This window comes from Pongo pygmaeus, chromosome 21 (assembly GCF_028885625.2).
Source record: "Pongo pygmaeus isolate AG05252 chromosome 21, NHGRI_mPonPyg2-v2.0_pri, whole genome shotgun sequence".
Taxonomy (NCBI): Eukaryota; Metazoa; Chordata; class Mammalia; order Primates; family Hominidae; genus Pongo; species Pongo pygmaeus.
This window is the reverse complement of record NC_072394.2, coordinates 8,426,300-8,442,061: the sequence shown is the minus strand read 5'-3', so window position 1 is coordinate 8,442,061 and position 15,762 is coordinate 8,426,300. Positions and strand designations below refer to the sequence as shown.

Sequence of the window (15,762 nt, the reverse complement as noted above, 5' to 3'; positions counted from 1 at the left end):
TTTCAGAAATGTATGAATACATATGACTGTCTATATATAGTAAAGTAGTTCTTGTTAAAAAAAAGTCTGGAAGGTTACACACTAAACTGCTAATAGTAGCTACCTCTAGGACAGTAGTTCTCCAGGTGTGGTTTGGAAAGTCCTGGGGTCCCTAGGACTTTTTTGGGGATCCACAAAGTCAAAATTATTTTCATAATAATACTAAGATACTATTTGGCTTCTTACCTCTTATTCTACAATGGGTTATTTTAGAGGCGACATGACATGACACATGGTATAGCAAGAGACTTGAATGCAGAAACAGACATGAGAATCTAACTCTGTTACTAAGGTGCACATTAACTGGCAAAAATGTGAAGCAATGTCATTCTTCCCTTTCAATTATTTTTGTTTTAGAAAATATGGTCAGGCACAGCGGCTCACGCCTGTAATCCCAGCACTTTGGGAGGCTGAGGTGGGCGGATCACTTGAGGTCAAGAGTTCGAGATCAGACTGGCCAACATGGTGAAACCCCATCTCTACTAAAAATACAAAAATTAATGGGGCGTGGTGGCATGTGCCTGTAATCCCAGCTGCTCGGGAGGCTGAGGCAGGGGAATCACTTGAACCTGGGAGGCGGAGGTTGTGGTGGCCGAGATGGCACCATTGCACTCCAGCCTGGGTGGCAGAGTAAAATTGTCTCCAAAAAAAAAAAAAAATTAAAAGAAAATATAGTTCTTTTTTATTAAAAAGGGTCATTTATGTTAACAAGTAATAGGTATATTATTGTTAGCTTTAAATGAATACTAAAACAAATTCAGTTTTAATGTCTAATATAGTGAATACTGACAGATGTTAATTCACTATACAAAAGCCCTTTAAAAGTTTCTTAATAATTTTTCAGTGCATAGTGGGGTCCTGAGACCAAAATTTTGAGAACTCCTACTCTCAAGAGAGAGCTAAGCATTTTTAGGATTAAGGGGGAATGATAGATTTTGCTTTATCTTTATAACTTAATAGTTTCAACCAAAATATATTTATGTGTTACTTATACAATTACAAATATAAATACAATGACCCTTCAGTGTACAATTTGCCTGTATTAATAGTGTTTATTTTCATTACAAAGTAGAGCACTTATGTGAAGCAGTTTTCTGCTTTCTAGCTGCGCAACCTCTCAGAATGCAGTTTCGATAGACTCAGGCCATTTAGAAGTTAACAAAAGGTCAACACTTGTCACAGGTGTGACGCCTTAGGGATTCTCTTCCGTTCCCAGCCTAGTCCTCCAGCCTGTTAATTCTTCCCTCCCTGGAGGCTCCTTTCCAACATCAGGGGCCCTGCTTGCCCATGCCCCTTGCTTCTATCAAAACAAGGAAGGATATGTCACAATCTATTTTTGGTCGGTTGATTTCATGAATATATTCACACAAAATCATGCCAAACAGCTATTTTAGTGTTTAAGCTTATCATCTCTAATTATGTAGCAAGATGCTTTCTTCATCAAGAAATTCCTATTTCCACTAATCAGGTTTAGGGATGTTTCTAGGCCTGAGGGGTTCGGAAATTCATAGTAAGTCTACTGGACTGATCTATGAAGACAGTAATGACATCCTTTAGAAAGACTATTAGTGGAGGGAGGAAGAAGAGGGCAATCATTCTCTCCAGATGGCTGTCTCTTGGAAGCCCAGTTCTAGAAAAATGCTACCAGTAGAGTGATGGGGAAAGAGGAAGGCAGGAGCTAATGTAAGCTGAGCATCTACCATGGTCCTGGTACTTCACACCCTTTATCTCTTTAAATACTAATAGCCACCTGAGGTGAGTAACATTTGCTTTTTTTTGTTTGTTTGTTTTTTGAGATGGGAGTTTCACTCTTGTTGCCCAGGCTGGAGTGCAATGGCGTGATCTTAGCTCACTGCAACCTCCACCTCCCAGGTTCAAGCAATTCGCCTGCCTCAGCCTCCCAAGTAGCTGAGATTACAGGCATGCACCACCACGATTCGCTGATTTTTTGTATTTTTAGTAGAGATGAGGTTTCACTACGTTGGCCAAGTTGGTTTCAAACTCCTGATCTCAGATGATCCACTTGCCTCGGCCTCCCAAAGTGCTGGGTTTACAGGCGTGAGCCACCGCACCCAGCCACACATTTGCATTTTTAAAAGAAATAAATGCTCAAAAAGGTAAGTTACTCAAATTTCCCTATCTAGTAAAGAAATAGGGTAAGGATCCAAGTTACTCCTGTTGGAGAACAAAGTCCTATTGTCCTACCCCGTCACTGTACCATGCTGACTTCATGCTTATTACTCACTGACTGCCTATGGGTCTTCTTTCGAGATTTCTCTAGCCCTAATGGAGTACAGCACCCTGTCCTATCTTCTTTAGCCTTGATCTCACCCTAGGCCTTGAGAACACACATTCTCTCATTTCTGCTTCATACGGCACTGTTTAGGGGTAGTTATTGGTGGTAATATTACAGGTTCCCCTACTTATCCCTTTTTCTTCCTATCATCTAGAATACTCTAAGGCCCTTTTTACACCTAATAATGGATTTGAAGATTCTAATGGAGTTGTACGTTTAGAAATTTGTCTTGTTAACTATGATACATTTTTTGAGCTACTTTTTTAGGTAACAAACAGTAAAAAATTATACATTCCTACCTTGTGTCAATTAAGATGTGTTATACAAACTAAACATTGTCAATCAGAGCTTTTCCCTTAAAAAAAGAAAAAAAATGGGAGAGAAAGAGTGCCATGAAACCATGAACACATACAGTTTTCTATCTTTAAAATGAAAAGAAGTTCTTTTTTGAACTGTGTAAGTAATGGGTTAATCAAACTTGATAGTTACCACAGTCAGAGTATTAAAGCCAGCTCTCCCAAGCAGATGTCCCAGGTCATTGACAGCAGTGAAAGGAGAAATGTGTGGAGAAAATCCTCCTTCTCTTTCCGTTTCCGCTAACTGTAAGGAACACCGAAGTTCATAGAGTGTGTCACCTCCAAACATTGCACCGATAAACACTCCATCTGGTTTTAAAATATAATGAATCTGTAATAAATACAAGAAAACAAAATGATTCAAATTTTTACATATATAAATGTTAAAAAATAAATATACAGTGTCTAAATTAACATTTTATGACAGCCATTCTTATTCTGCCAAATTAATAATCACATAATTTAACAAATAACATCTAATGAAACCAACTGTCAGAAAATCATGATGCATAATATACTTGGAAAGACAACTGTACATTCACTAATATTAATGCCTATAAAAATATGTTGTATGTTTTCAAGTTTTCTAATAGGTATATAACTTAGTTTTCTAATCAGAAAAATGCTGAAAGAGAAAAAAAAATTTAATTGGGGTAGGCTGCAAAAATCACAAACCTCCCTGTATCTGTGGCCTCTGAAATGTCGTTTTCTAACAACTTTCATCAAGATAGGGAGTCTATTTCCCCTCCCCTTGAATCTTGGCTGGCCTTGTGACTCACTTTGGCCAAAAGAATGCAGTGGAAGTGACAATGTGCCAGTTCCAAGTCTAGGTCTCAAATGTGTTGCATGCTTCCACCTGCTCTCTTGGAGCCCAGCCCAGCCACGATGTGTGAACAAGCCTGAGCTAGCCTAGTGGAGGAGGAGAGATGTAGAGCAGAGATCAGCCAGCTGTGTGCACCGAGGCCCTCCAAACCAGCTAGCTCCCAGACGATCTGGCAGCTGATCACAGACACATGGATGAGCCAAGCCAGACCCAGATTTCCTAACCAAATCCAGCCCCAACTGCCAACCCACAAAATCATGGGCTACATAGTTGTTGTTTTAAGCCATCAAGTTGGGGTGCCTTATTATGCAGAAAAAGCTACAGAGAAATCTTGATTCACAGCGTTAACCTAGTAACATATTAGTTTTCTTTAAAGAGAAGTAATCAATTTATTTTCCAGCTTTAAAACAAAACCAATTTCTAATTAGTAACTTAAGGAAAATAATGGCCAGAGACAATTCCAGAATCACAGATTTTGCTCACTCTCAGACTACAAGCTGTAACTAGTTTGATTGACTATTCTCAGCAATGAGGTCCATTACAGGAAAAGGTAAATTCTGAAGTAAACCAGAATCCAAATCACAGTAGGCTCTTCTAATAAAAGTACCGTCTTAAATTTATATTTAATATATCATGAAGCAATTAAAAGAAGTATTAAGTAAATAATTTGTAAAAGCTTTGGTTCCTTCCCTTCTTCACCTTTAGTGTTGCTTCCTCCTCTTGTCATCAAACTCTACTAAACCAAATACCTAAGACTTAGTCCTCAGAATTCTGCAGCTCCCCCCTCCCTCAGACGGCTTATCAACTTCCATGATTTCACAATGACCACTTTCCAATCTCTAACTTCAGCTTGGCCATCTTCTCAGAAGTCTAAAGTCATCTTCAACTGCCTGTTCCCTGGACATTTGTCTCTCAGCATACTCGCCATCCCTGCTCCCTCCACCCCTACAAGGAAAACATCTATTTATCAAATCAATTCTCCTTTCCAACTGCCATATTTCTATTGCCATTTTCTATCCCATTTATCTGATCATTAACATTCTTTCCCCTACTAATCCAGACTCAAAAACTTGAAAGTGAGCTTTGCCTCCTCCCTTTGATCTTCAGATCTAATCAGTCACCAGACTGTTGATTCTTTCTTTGTAGAGTCCTAAATACTCTTCCTTTTAACTCCTATTGTTACCACCTAGGTTTAGTTTATCTCATTCTTGGACCACTGAAACAGTCTCCCTTCAATTTAACCAACAGCTCCAGGCATTAGTTTCTTTTTTTTTTTTTTGAGACAGAGTCTCACTCTGTCGCCTAGGCTGGAGTGCAATGGCGTGATCTCAGCTCACTGCAACCTCTGCCTCCCGTGTTCAAGAGAATCTCCTGCCTCAGCCTCCCAAGTAGCTGGGATTACAAGCACCTGCCACATGCCTGGCTAATTTTTGTATTTTTAGTAGAGGTGGGGTTTCACCATGTTGGCCAGGCTGGTCTCGAACTCCTAACCTCAGGTGATCCAACCACCTCAGCCTCTGAAAGTACTGGGATTACAGGCATGAGCCACCACGCCCAGCCCAGGCATCAGTTTCTAATCAGCAAAATAAATATATCTCGCATAGCTATTTAACACAAATATAAAACAGAGCACAGTAATTGGAAAATCATACATGTTCAGATATGGCCATTATTATTTTGCCCACCAGCTTTGTAATGATGTCATTTTCCTCTTCAAAGTGCTCCAGTGGCTCTGAATTGCATAAACTCCAAATTCCTCAACCTGACACTCAAATACTCCTAAATACTGTCCCAATACATCACACCTCACTTCCCAGCACTATATTGGTCCCCTAAACAGGTTTCCTTTTTGTTCCTTAATGCTGATGAGGCTCTTGTGCCTCTCCACCTATCCTGTGATTCTGCCTTCTTAGAATGCCTTCCCAATCCAAACTTTACCTACCCTCTAAGGCCCTGCTCAAGTACTTTCCTCTTGAAGCTTTTCTAGGCCACGTCAAGCCACAGGGATCTTGTTCTCTCCTTTGAACACATACTTTTTACCTGCCTCTCACCTGTCTATTGATAAGTGTCAATCGATAAAAATTTACCTAGCACTCTCTGAGTATAAGGCATGGAGAAAACACAAATATAAATAAGTAGGTTCCTACTCGCAAAAAGTTTATAGGCAACTAAGGGTAAGAAGAAATCTACATAGAGAATGTCTTATGATTTCAATATTATTTTGCACAGTTCCTAAACTTTTCGTAAATATTTAAAACTTTTCTCTACAATTAGATTTCTTAAATTCTCAGGGAAAGGAGAGTTGCCCAATGTACTACTAATATGCCAAATGGCACCAGATGATTTCACCAATTCCTTTCCCAACTGTCAGACCTACAAGTAAATAGTTTGTGAAAATAGAAACATCTGTAGGTTTCTAATAATAAAGAAAATAACACAAGATAGTTGAATGAACATAAGTTTTCTTACCTGTTCAAGTGCTCTAGGAAGGTCATTCACCCAATGCAAACTAAAATATGAGAATACAGATTTGTTTTAGCTTAACTGGCACAATTAATTAGTAAAATTATCACCAGGTTAATGATAAGCCATAAAAAGGTGTTAATTTTGAAGTTTAAAACTGCATATCCAAATCCACTGATTGTTTTCATACAGGTTTTAAAATTATAAATATTCCTAGGGGAAAACCTTCCTTGTGTCACACCAGAAAATTCCCCATGTCAATATATCACTTTGCTTAACTGAAAGAATCTGATATGATTATTTTCTAATTATTCATCGCTGAATTATGTAAAAGTCATTCCTACTTAGGCATTTTATCTAAACAGTGCTATTCTGAGACCTTATTTGCAAAAAGTAGTAAAAATGCTCAAAGAAGCTCATCAGTTAAATCAATTAAGCTACAGAAATATAGTATTATTCTAAGTCAGACTTTCTTAGAAAAAAAATTATCTGCAGATCTAAATTTTTTCAAGGCAAACAGTATAACTCATCAAAAGTTTGATTCTGTGAGTTTTCCAATAATATCCCATTTTTGAAAAAATCAATTTTTAAGACTTTATTTTTAATTATTTTTTGGAGCGGTTTTAGGTTTACAGCAAAATTAAGAGGAAAACCCAGAGATTTTTGTACATACTCCTATTCCCACACATGCACAGCCTCCCCCATTATCAATATCTCCAGAGTGTACATTTGTTACAACTGATGAACCTATACTGATACGTGATTATCCCCCAAGTCCATAGTTTACATTAGGGTTCACTCTTGGTGTTGTATATTCTAAGGGTTTGGACAAATGTATAATGTCATATATCCAATATTATAATAGTATCATAGAGTAGCTTTACTGCCCTAAAAATCCTCTGTGCTCCACCTATTCATCCTTCCCCCGTACAACCCCTGGCAATCACCAATCTTTTTCACTGTCTCCAGAGTTTGCTTTTTCCAGATTGTCACAGTTGGAATTATACACTATGTAGCCTTTTCAGATTAGCTTCTGTCATTCAGTAATACACATTTAAGTTTCCTCCATGTATTTTAATGGCTTGACAGTTTCTTTTTAGTGCTGAATAATATTCTGTTGTTTGGATATAACAAAGTTTATCCATTCACCTAGTGAAGGACATCTTGGCTGCTTCCGAATTTTGGCAATTATGAATAAAGCTACTATAAACATTTGTGTGCAGGTTTTTGCGTGGACATAAGTTTTCATCTCCTTTGGGTAAACACCAAGGAGCATGCAATCACTGGATCGTACGTTAAGAGTATGTTTAGTTTTGTAGGAAACAACCAAACTGTCTTGCAAAGTACCTGTACCACTTTGCATTCCCACCAATAATGAACTCCACATCCTTGCCAGCATTTAGTGTTGTCAGTGTCCTGGATTTTGGCCATTCTAGTAGGTGTGTGGTACATCCATTTTTTAAGGTGATAAAAACAAACAAAAACCAGAGCTGTATACACTGAAACTTAATCTCTTAAATTTTTTCTTTTTTTGAGACAGAGTCTTGCTGTTGCCCAGGCTGGAGTGCAGTGGCACGATCTTGACTCACTGCAACCTCCGCCTCCCAGATTCAAGCAATTCTCATGCCTCAGCCTCTCGAGCAGCTGGAATTACAGGCATGTGCCATGACACCCGGCTAATTTTTGTATTTTTAGTAAAGACAGGGTTTCACCATGTAGCCCAGGTTGGTCTTGAACTCCTGGCCTCAAGTGATCTGCCTGCCTCGGCCTCCCAAAGTGCTGGGATTACAGTCGTGAGCCACCACGCCCGGCCCTTGAATTTTCTTTTGACTCTACTCTCACCTAGAGTGTAGTCATGTGTGACAGCGACAGTCATATTCTCAGTCTCCTTAGAGTATGGTCACATTTTTCTGGTAGAACTGCCTCCCCTTATGCTGAGTTCCAGGACAGAATTGAATGTCCATTTCAAACCATACTGTGTTAAGCTCATATTTATCTTTCCTAATGCTTTTCGACAAGTATTAGATACTTTAAAAACTAAAGAGCTCATATTATAAACTCTATCGTACTTATGGGAAAACAGAAAGCAACAGAATTAGTCACCTGCAAATAGCAAGCAGATGAGCTAACATAAAAACTCAGGTTCTGACTCCCTGCCCAGGGTTCTTTATAGACTAAGGCTCTGCATATTTTTCATTTCATGACAGAATGTGAGTAGTTTTCTGACTTTGTTCAGCACATCTAAAAAACCAGGGAAGGAATTACACACTCACGAAAGAAAACATCAAGGGTGACCAGCTTTCCCAGAACATAAGACTTTCAGGCCAAAAGTGGCAAAGTCCTGGGCACACCTTGATGACTGGTCACCCTAAAAACAGCTATCAAAAGAGTTGAACTGGACGTGGAGAGCCTGTTGAACTTCTGAAAGAAAATCTATTTGACAGGAGAAATAAGATACCACAAAGATATTTTTTCTCTGTTAGACTGAGTTATTTGAGGACAGGATCCCTAATTCATTTTTGTATTCACCCAAAAATCTGGCTCAGTGCCTTGTATTCCTATAACCTATTTGATATATACTTGCAATACATGTTTGTGTAACATATGTGGAGGAAGATAGTAGAAAACATAAAGGGAAAAGAGTAATCTTGAGAACTACATTCTGGTACAGAATTATTATTATTTTGAGACAGGGTCTTGCTCTGTCACCCATGCTAGAGTGCAGTGGCATGATCATGGCTCACTGCAGCCTCAACTTCCCAGGCTCAAGTGATCCTCCTGCCTCAGCCTCCCAAGTAGCTGGGACTACAGGCGTGTGCCACCTTGCCCAGCTAATTTTTTAATTTTTTGTAGAGATGGCATTTCATTATGTTGCCCAGGCTGGTCTCTGGGTTCAAGCAATCCTCTTACTGCAGCCTCCCAAAGTGTTGGGATTACTGGCGTGAGCCACTGTACCTGGCCAGAAGAATTAAGGCTAAAGGAAAACTAGCTGTCCTACATTTGCCAGAATGAGTTTATGATTGTTGGGAGCAGGAGTTTGAAAGAGTATATTCTATGCGCTCTGGTGGAGATAATATGATATAGTGCCTCAACTTTTTTTTTCCCCAACTTTCCACAACTTGCTAAACTCATCTGTGATAGAAGGGTTTTCTCCCCAATGTAACTTATTATTTTGGAATTGCTCTAACATCTGAATACAGGAGCCAATATGCTCTTTCAAACTCCTGCTCCCAACAAGAGCAATTCCAAAATATTAAGATGCACTGGGGAGAAAAACCTTCTATCACAGATGAACTTTAGTAAGTTGTGGAAAGTTGGGGGGGAAAAAAAAAAGAAGTTGAGGCACTATATCATATTATCGCTACCAGAGAGCACAGAATATTTCTTTACTAGAGAAATCGCATAGTTTATAAACCAAGATAACTGGTTTGTGGTTTTTAAAAAAGTATTAAGAATGTATTCCATTATCTATATGCTTTACCTTGTCATAGCAAAACATTTTTTTTTTCTTTTTTGAGACAGAGTCTTGCTCAGTCACCCAGGCTGGAGTGTGGTGGCACAATCTCGGCTCACCTCCGCCTCCCGGGTTCAAGCAATTCTCCTGCCTCAGCCTCCCAAGTAGCTGGGATTACAGGCACATGCCACCACGCCCAGCTACCTTTTTGTATTTTTAGTAGAGACAGGGTTTCAACATGTTGGCAAGGCTGGTTTCAAACTCCTGACCTCAAGTGATCTGCCTGCCTCGGCCTCCCAAAGTGCTAGGATTACAGGTGTGAGCCACCGCTCCTGGCCTCATAGCAAAACTTTACGGCATGAATGATCTATTTATAACATACGGTTTTTAAAAAGTGGATTACCAACCTTAAACTGCTAACCACCAGGTCAAATGTATTTTCTCTGAAGGGAAGGAATTCTTCATCAGCTAAAACACTGACAGTAGGTATTTCTGTTTCTAAGGAATTTTTCTAATGGTAAGAAAATAAAAGATCAAAATCACATTTATGTAGAATCTCAATTACTAACACAATCACTGTTTGTTAAATTGAAGTCAATGTTATATTTACTTGGCAGTTTCTACCCCCATTCCCAAAGGTGGCACAGAGAAGGCACCCAAAAAGCATTTCTTAAATGCTTAATATCAGCCAGAAAAAATGGCTAACTAGTTGAAACAACATAAACAGGATACCAACCTCACACCAAAACAAATCTCAGAAAGCTAGAAGTTTGGCTGGGCGTGGTGGCTCACACCTATAATCCCAGCACTTTGGGATGCCGAGGCGGGCAGGTCACTGAAAGTCAGGAGTTCGAGACCAGCCTGGCCAACATGGTGAAACCACGTCTCTACTAAAAATACAAAAATTAGCTGGACGTGGTGGCACACACCTGTAATCTCAGCTACTCAGGAGGCTGAGGCAGGAGAATTGCTTGAACCCGGGAGGCGGAGGTTGCAGTGAGCTGAGATCGCACCACTACACTCCAGCCTGGACAACAGTACAAGACTGTCTCAGGAAAAAAAAAAAAGAAGTCTGAAAGTTTTAGTGAAACAACTGAAGTACTAGATGAAAATGGGGTGGACTGGACATTTTACCCTTAGATGAAAAAGCCTAGGTAAACATAATTCAAAAGCCAGAAACTGTAAAGGAAAAGACTGATATATTTGATGATAAACTAATTAAAAACTTCTATTAATACAAATCAATAAACAATGTAAACAACTGAGGAAAATATTTACAACACATACAATGAAGGATTAATATCCCTAAAAACCAAGCTCTTACAAATCACCTAGAATAAAAACACATGATAGCTAAAGAGGACAAGGTGCAGGCATGTCACAAAATTATTTACAAAATTCACAAGAAATACCAATAGTCAAAAGATATCAGCAGCTGTCAGACTGACCCAGATGAAAAGGCTGGCCCAGCGTTGCCAAAGCGAAGTAGTAAAAAGTATCTTTGTCATTGTTCAGTCTTTCTAAGGGCAGTCTGAAGATGTATGTCAAAAAATTTTTAAATGAACATCAAAATGAATCCATAAATTCCGCTACCAGGAATTTATACCCAGAGAAAAAATAAATCAAACATACAATGTGGCTTCACATAAGGATTTTCACTGCAGTGTTGGTTATTGAGAAACTAGAAATGTAACTGCCCTTCAATAGAAAGTTTAGCTAAATAAACTATGGAGTATTCATATATTAGAATACCATGTAGCCATTTAAAAAGATGATATATGACACACATATGTATAAATTCACTGACAAAAAAAATGATGTGCTGTAAATAACATGGAATATTAGTATAGTAATGTTCATACACAGCTGTGTGTTGTCGGGGCGGGGACAGTTATATGTCTGCAAATGTGGAGACCAAGTGCCACCAATGGTTGCCTCTGAATGGTAGGACTAGGGGTGATTTTTCCTTTGTTCTTGATATTTCCTGTATTAGTTCCTTTTCTTGTGTCAGAAAAGAAAGCTAGTTTGAAGGAAATAAAAATAAAGAAATAAAATACGAGAAAACACATCACGAGATTAGAAACCAACAGTATTAAAAAGCTACCTACCAAAGCATTTTCTGCAATGTCGGCTTGGAAAAACTTTCCAATAGTTTCCTGCAATGCAATAACTAAAGCTGAAACAAACAAATCCAGTCACAAACAATTGCTGACATTTCTAAAGGTAAAAGTGTTAATTACATTTTAATTTTCAGCTTTGTAAAGGTATTTTTCTGCATAAAACCAGTATGGTACACAAATACTTTTAATAACACATATCCTTTACTATATTTAACTATATGTAATAAAACAGAGAACATGAGTATGCGTACTCAACATTCTGAATTTACTACACTGGGTAAGGGCTTCCGTGTTAACTTTTCCATGGCATAACATGCTAAGAGCTAATTTCCCCACTCCTGTGCCACAAAGGACCTGCAATGGGTTTCCCGCCTTTTAGTTGTTCATCCAAAGAGTTTACAGAGTAAAGAAAGACTTACAGATAGAGGCTTAGGGTTCCATTTTCCCTGTTTCGCCTACCCTCTCTCCCTTCCAAAAGGAAAGGAGACTTGTGGTATTTCTGCACCAGAAAAACACTTTCTTTCCCCCTCAGCCCTCTTTTCTCCAGGATCCTGCTCTCTCCATCTCCATCTCTATCAATCTTTCGTCTCTGTCTTCTGTGTCTCCTTCCTTCACCTTACAACAGGCACACGCTTTCCAATTACAAAAAATCTCCTCCCCCTAGGCACCTTCTGGTTGTTTGGTTTATAATCCACAACTCTACTTCTTCCTAGATTCTTTCTCCCCATTCTGGGTATCTCTTTGCTTTTACTGCTCTGCTAACACTATCTGCAGTCTGTGCTCACTGCTCTCAGTCCTGCTTCACCTGACCTCTTTGAAGCACAGCATTGTCAACAGCCTACTAGAAGCTTCTTCAGAACCTTCTACTCTGGCTGCCCTCCTCTATTAGAGAAGCCAATCCTTTTTTTTACTTTACCCACACCCACTTCCCTGCCCGAAACTTGGAAAGATTTCATGCTACCAACATGATGCTGCTAAATACGGAGCTGGGAAGAGAGTGCTCAATGGCTCTCATGAGCCGGCTCCAGCACACTCCTGTGAGGGGTGAAGAATTAGATCGACAGGATTATCTATCCCTGTCTCTCACTTGAAAATGTGAACTAAGAGACTTTGAGATAATAGCAGAGGTCCCTGGAGATGGAAGAACATTTAGACTTCAGGGTACAGGCAATGGTGTGCTGGCTCTTGGTCGGGGACTGCTTTGTAGCATTGCCAACTTCCATGGTATAAATATTCCCACCAGGGCTGATGTCAAGCTATCAATATGATGTCACAGAACAGAGGTTGGGAAGAGATGCTAACAATTGGCTCTCACAGGCTGGCCTAAGCTAGCTTCAGCTCACCACTGGGTGTAGCATATTCATATGGGGCCACACACACTGATGAACACTACTACCGATAGACTACAGGGAGTAAAAAGAATGAAGGCAACCAGACAGCATTCATGTATTACCAGAGTGCATGTGAACAGGAGGAATGTTGTTATAGTGTTTCAAAGTTCCCATCTCTTGTGAGGCCTGGCTCTATTTCTGGATCCCTGAGTTACATAAGAGCCTCTCTGTAACAAATGTCTCTGTGTTTAAACTGGCTTCAGTGCATTTTTGCTTCCAACAATCAAAAGATACCTTACTAAGACACTTTCCATCTTACTATTCCTGGCATCTTTATTGGCTCTTCCTCTTTCTCCCAACCCTAAGTACAATTGCAGAAGGTTCTTTTCTATATTCTTGCCTCAGAGAGTTTACCTATTTCTATGGCTTCAGCTGTCACTTCTGAAAGGGACTTCCAAATAAGAACTATAGCCTCCTTTGACAGGTTTACTGTGCCTCATTTAATCCTCTTACCAACCTTTTGAGATGGGTATTATTGATCATATTTTATAGAAACTGAGGTCTGGAGCAATTGATTGGCCCAAGGTCCGAGTATACACAGACAGTGTCAGAGCCGAAGTTCGAAGCCCTGACTTCAAGTCAATGCTCTTAACCTCAATACCCCAATTCCATTTCCACATTTCCAACTACCTGCCAGCTATTTATACTAACATATTCCACTGCCATCTCAAACTCAACATTTCTAAAACAGGAATGATCCCGTGCTCCTTGCCACATCACATCCCCTGAATTTTCCAGTCACAAAAGGCATAACTTTAACTCTAAAGTTATCTTGCAATAGTCATTTAATAAATCTTCATTGTCATTTAGGTACTAAGATTTAGTAGTGATCAAAAATGAGCAAATCCAGTAAGAGAAGAAAGACACCAAATAAACATACATCAGGAGCTCGTAAGTGCTATGGAAGCAAATAAAGCAACTAGTCAGCAGAGAGCAGGGGCACTATTTCCTAAGCAGTCACGGGAGGAATCTTTGATGAGGTCAGCTGAGTTAAGATCTGACAGGTGAGCAAGTAAGACACACAGATATCTTGGGGAAGAGCATAGAGCAATGCTCTGGCCTGTTTGAGAGACTGCAAGGAGGCCAGGGTTGCTGAAAAGTTGAGAGTGAAAGGAAGAAGATGGAATCAGAGACATGATAAAAAACCAGAATCCTGAGGGTCTTATAGATTAGGACTCTGGATTACTACTAAATTAGATGACAAACAGTTCTGAGCAGAGGACTGACAATGATTTGATTTGTGTTTTACGAGGATTACTTTGCCATGACAACAGTCAGGGACAAAGGTAGAAGCGGGGAGACCAATAGGAGGCTACTGCAATAATCTAGGCAAGGGGTGATGGTAGCTGAACAGCATGGTGATGGGGAAGGTGGCAAGAAGAGATAAGAGTTTGGTTATATTTTGAAATGCAAATAAAAGCTGCTGACGGATTAGATGTGGGAAACAAGGATATAAGAGGAATCAGTAAAAATGTTTTTTGGCCTGAGTAACTAAAAGAATAGATAAGCTCTGCCTACCATATCTGATCAGTCATCAAGTTATGTTGATGCTTCCAGGTCTCTCTCATACATCCCATCATTTATATGTGCTGGCTCTGCATGGGTGGCAGGCCTTTATTTCTCAAGCCTGCAATGCCTTTAACACAGCCTTCTAATGGGTTTCTCTATCCTTTCTCTTCTTCAATCTTTCTCGAATGCCATCCCCAGATTAATCTTCCTTAAACATCACTATATCACACCCTACAGCATTCTACCTCTGTCCCTTTCCTCCTGCCATGCTCTGATTTCCAATGCAAGGAACCACCAACTCAAATTCTTTCAAATCCCAGGTCAGATTCTGTGCCCCCTGAGAAGCCTTGACCACATAAACTCCTACTGATTTTTTCTTTTCCCTTAATTCCCGTTGCACTTTAATGACTGCGCCACTTCTACGGCATTTACTATGACCAATAATAGTGTTTTAGGAGCCTCACCACTCCCTTCCTCACCCTGGCCCAAGTCGATGTTTTTATTTAAGCAGATTTTATGTAGAAATTCCACTTTATGAGGCCGGGCGCGGTGGCTCACGCCTGTCATCCCAGCACTTTGGGAGGCGGGCAGACCACAAGGTCAGGAAATCGAGACCATCCTGGCTAACACGGTGAAACCCCGTCTCTACTAAAAATACAAAAAATTAGCTGGGCGTGGTGACGGGCGCCTGTAGTCCCAGCTACTCGGGAGGCTGAGGCAGGAGAATGGCGTGAACCTGGGAGGCGGAGCTTGCAGTGAGCCGAGATTGTGCCACTGCACTCCAGCCTGTACAACACAGGGAGCCTCTGTCTCAAAAAAAAGAAATTCCACTTTATGGCCGGGCACAGTAGCTCACGCCTGTCATCCCAGCACTTTGGGAGGCCGAGGCAGGTGGATCACCTGAGGGCAGGAGTTCAAGACTGGCCCTGCCAACATGGTGAAACCCCATCTCTACCAAAAATACAAAAATTAGCCAGGCATAGTGGTGCACCCCCGCAATCTCAGCTACTTGGGAGGCTGCGGCAGGAGAATCATTTGAACCTGGGAGGCAGAGGTTGCAGTGAGCCGAGATCATGCCACAGTACTCCAGCCTGGGCAACAGAGTGAGACTCCACCTCAGAGAAAAAAAGAAATTCCACGTTCATCTTTGTGTCCAGCACAATATCGTATACATAGGAGCTAAAAGAATAAATTAATGTCTTTATGGTCTGAATTATAAAGTGCAAAATACAATGTTATAAGCATTAATAAAGCTACTTATATTTAATGATACAGAAAGATTTCTAGTCAACTGATAAAATTAATATTTTT

At 40.0% G+C, this 15,762-nt stretch overlaps 1 protein-coding gene across 4 annotated transcripts in view; it reads right to left on the bottom strand.

The window, feature by feature from the left end:
- Positions 1-15,762, bottom strand: part of NDUFAF5 (NADH:ubiquinone oxidoreductase complex assembly factor 5) — a 34,435-nt gene that overhangs the window by 14,671 nt on the left and 4,002 nt on the right. For 3 of the 4 annotated variants that reach the window (XR_008496212.1, XM_054468198.2, XM_054468199.2), the window contains exons 4-7: positions 11,540-11,587; positions 9,839-9,942; positions 5,984-6,023; positions 2,825-3,022 (exon numbers count right to left, since the gene is read on the bottom strand). Coding sequence is in view for 3 of the 4 variants with exons in the window: in XM_054468198.2 (XP_054324173.1) it covers positions 2,825-3,022; positions 5,984-6,023; positions 9,839-9,942; positions 11,540-11,587 (390 nt within the window). In the remaining variant the exon portion in view is untranslated. The remainder of the gene's footprint in view (positions 1-2,824; positions 3,023-5,983; positions 6,024-9,838; positions 9,943-11,539; positions 11,588-15,762) is intronic. The other variant, XM_054468201.2, reaches the window with a different exon arrangement.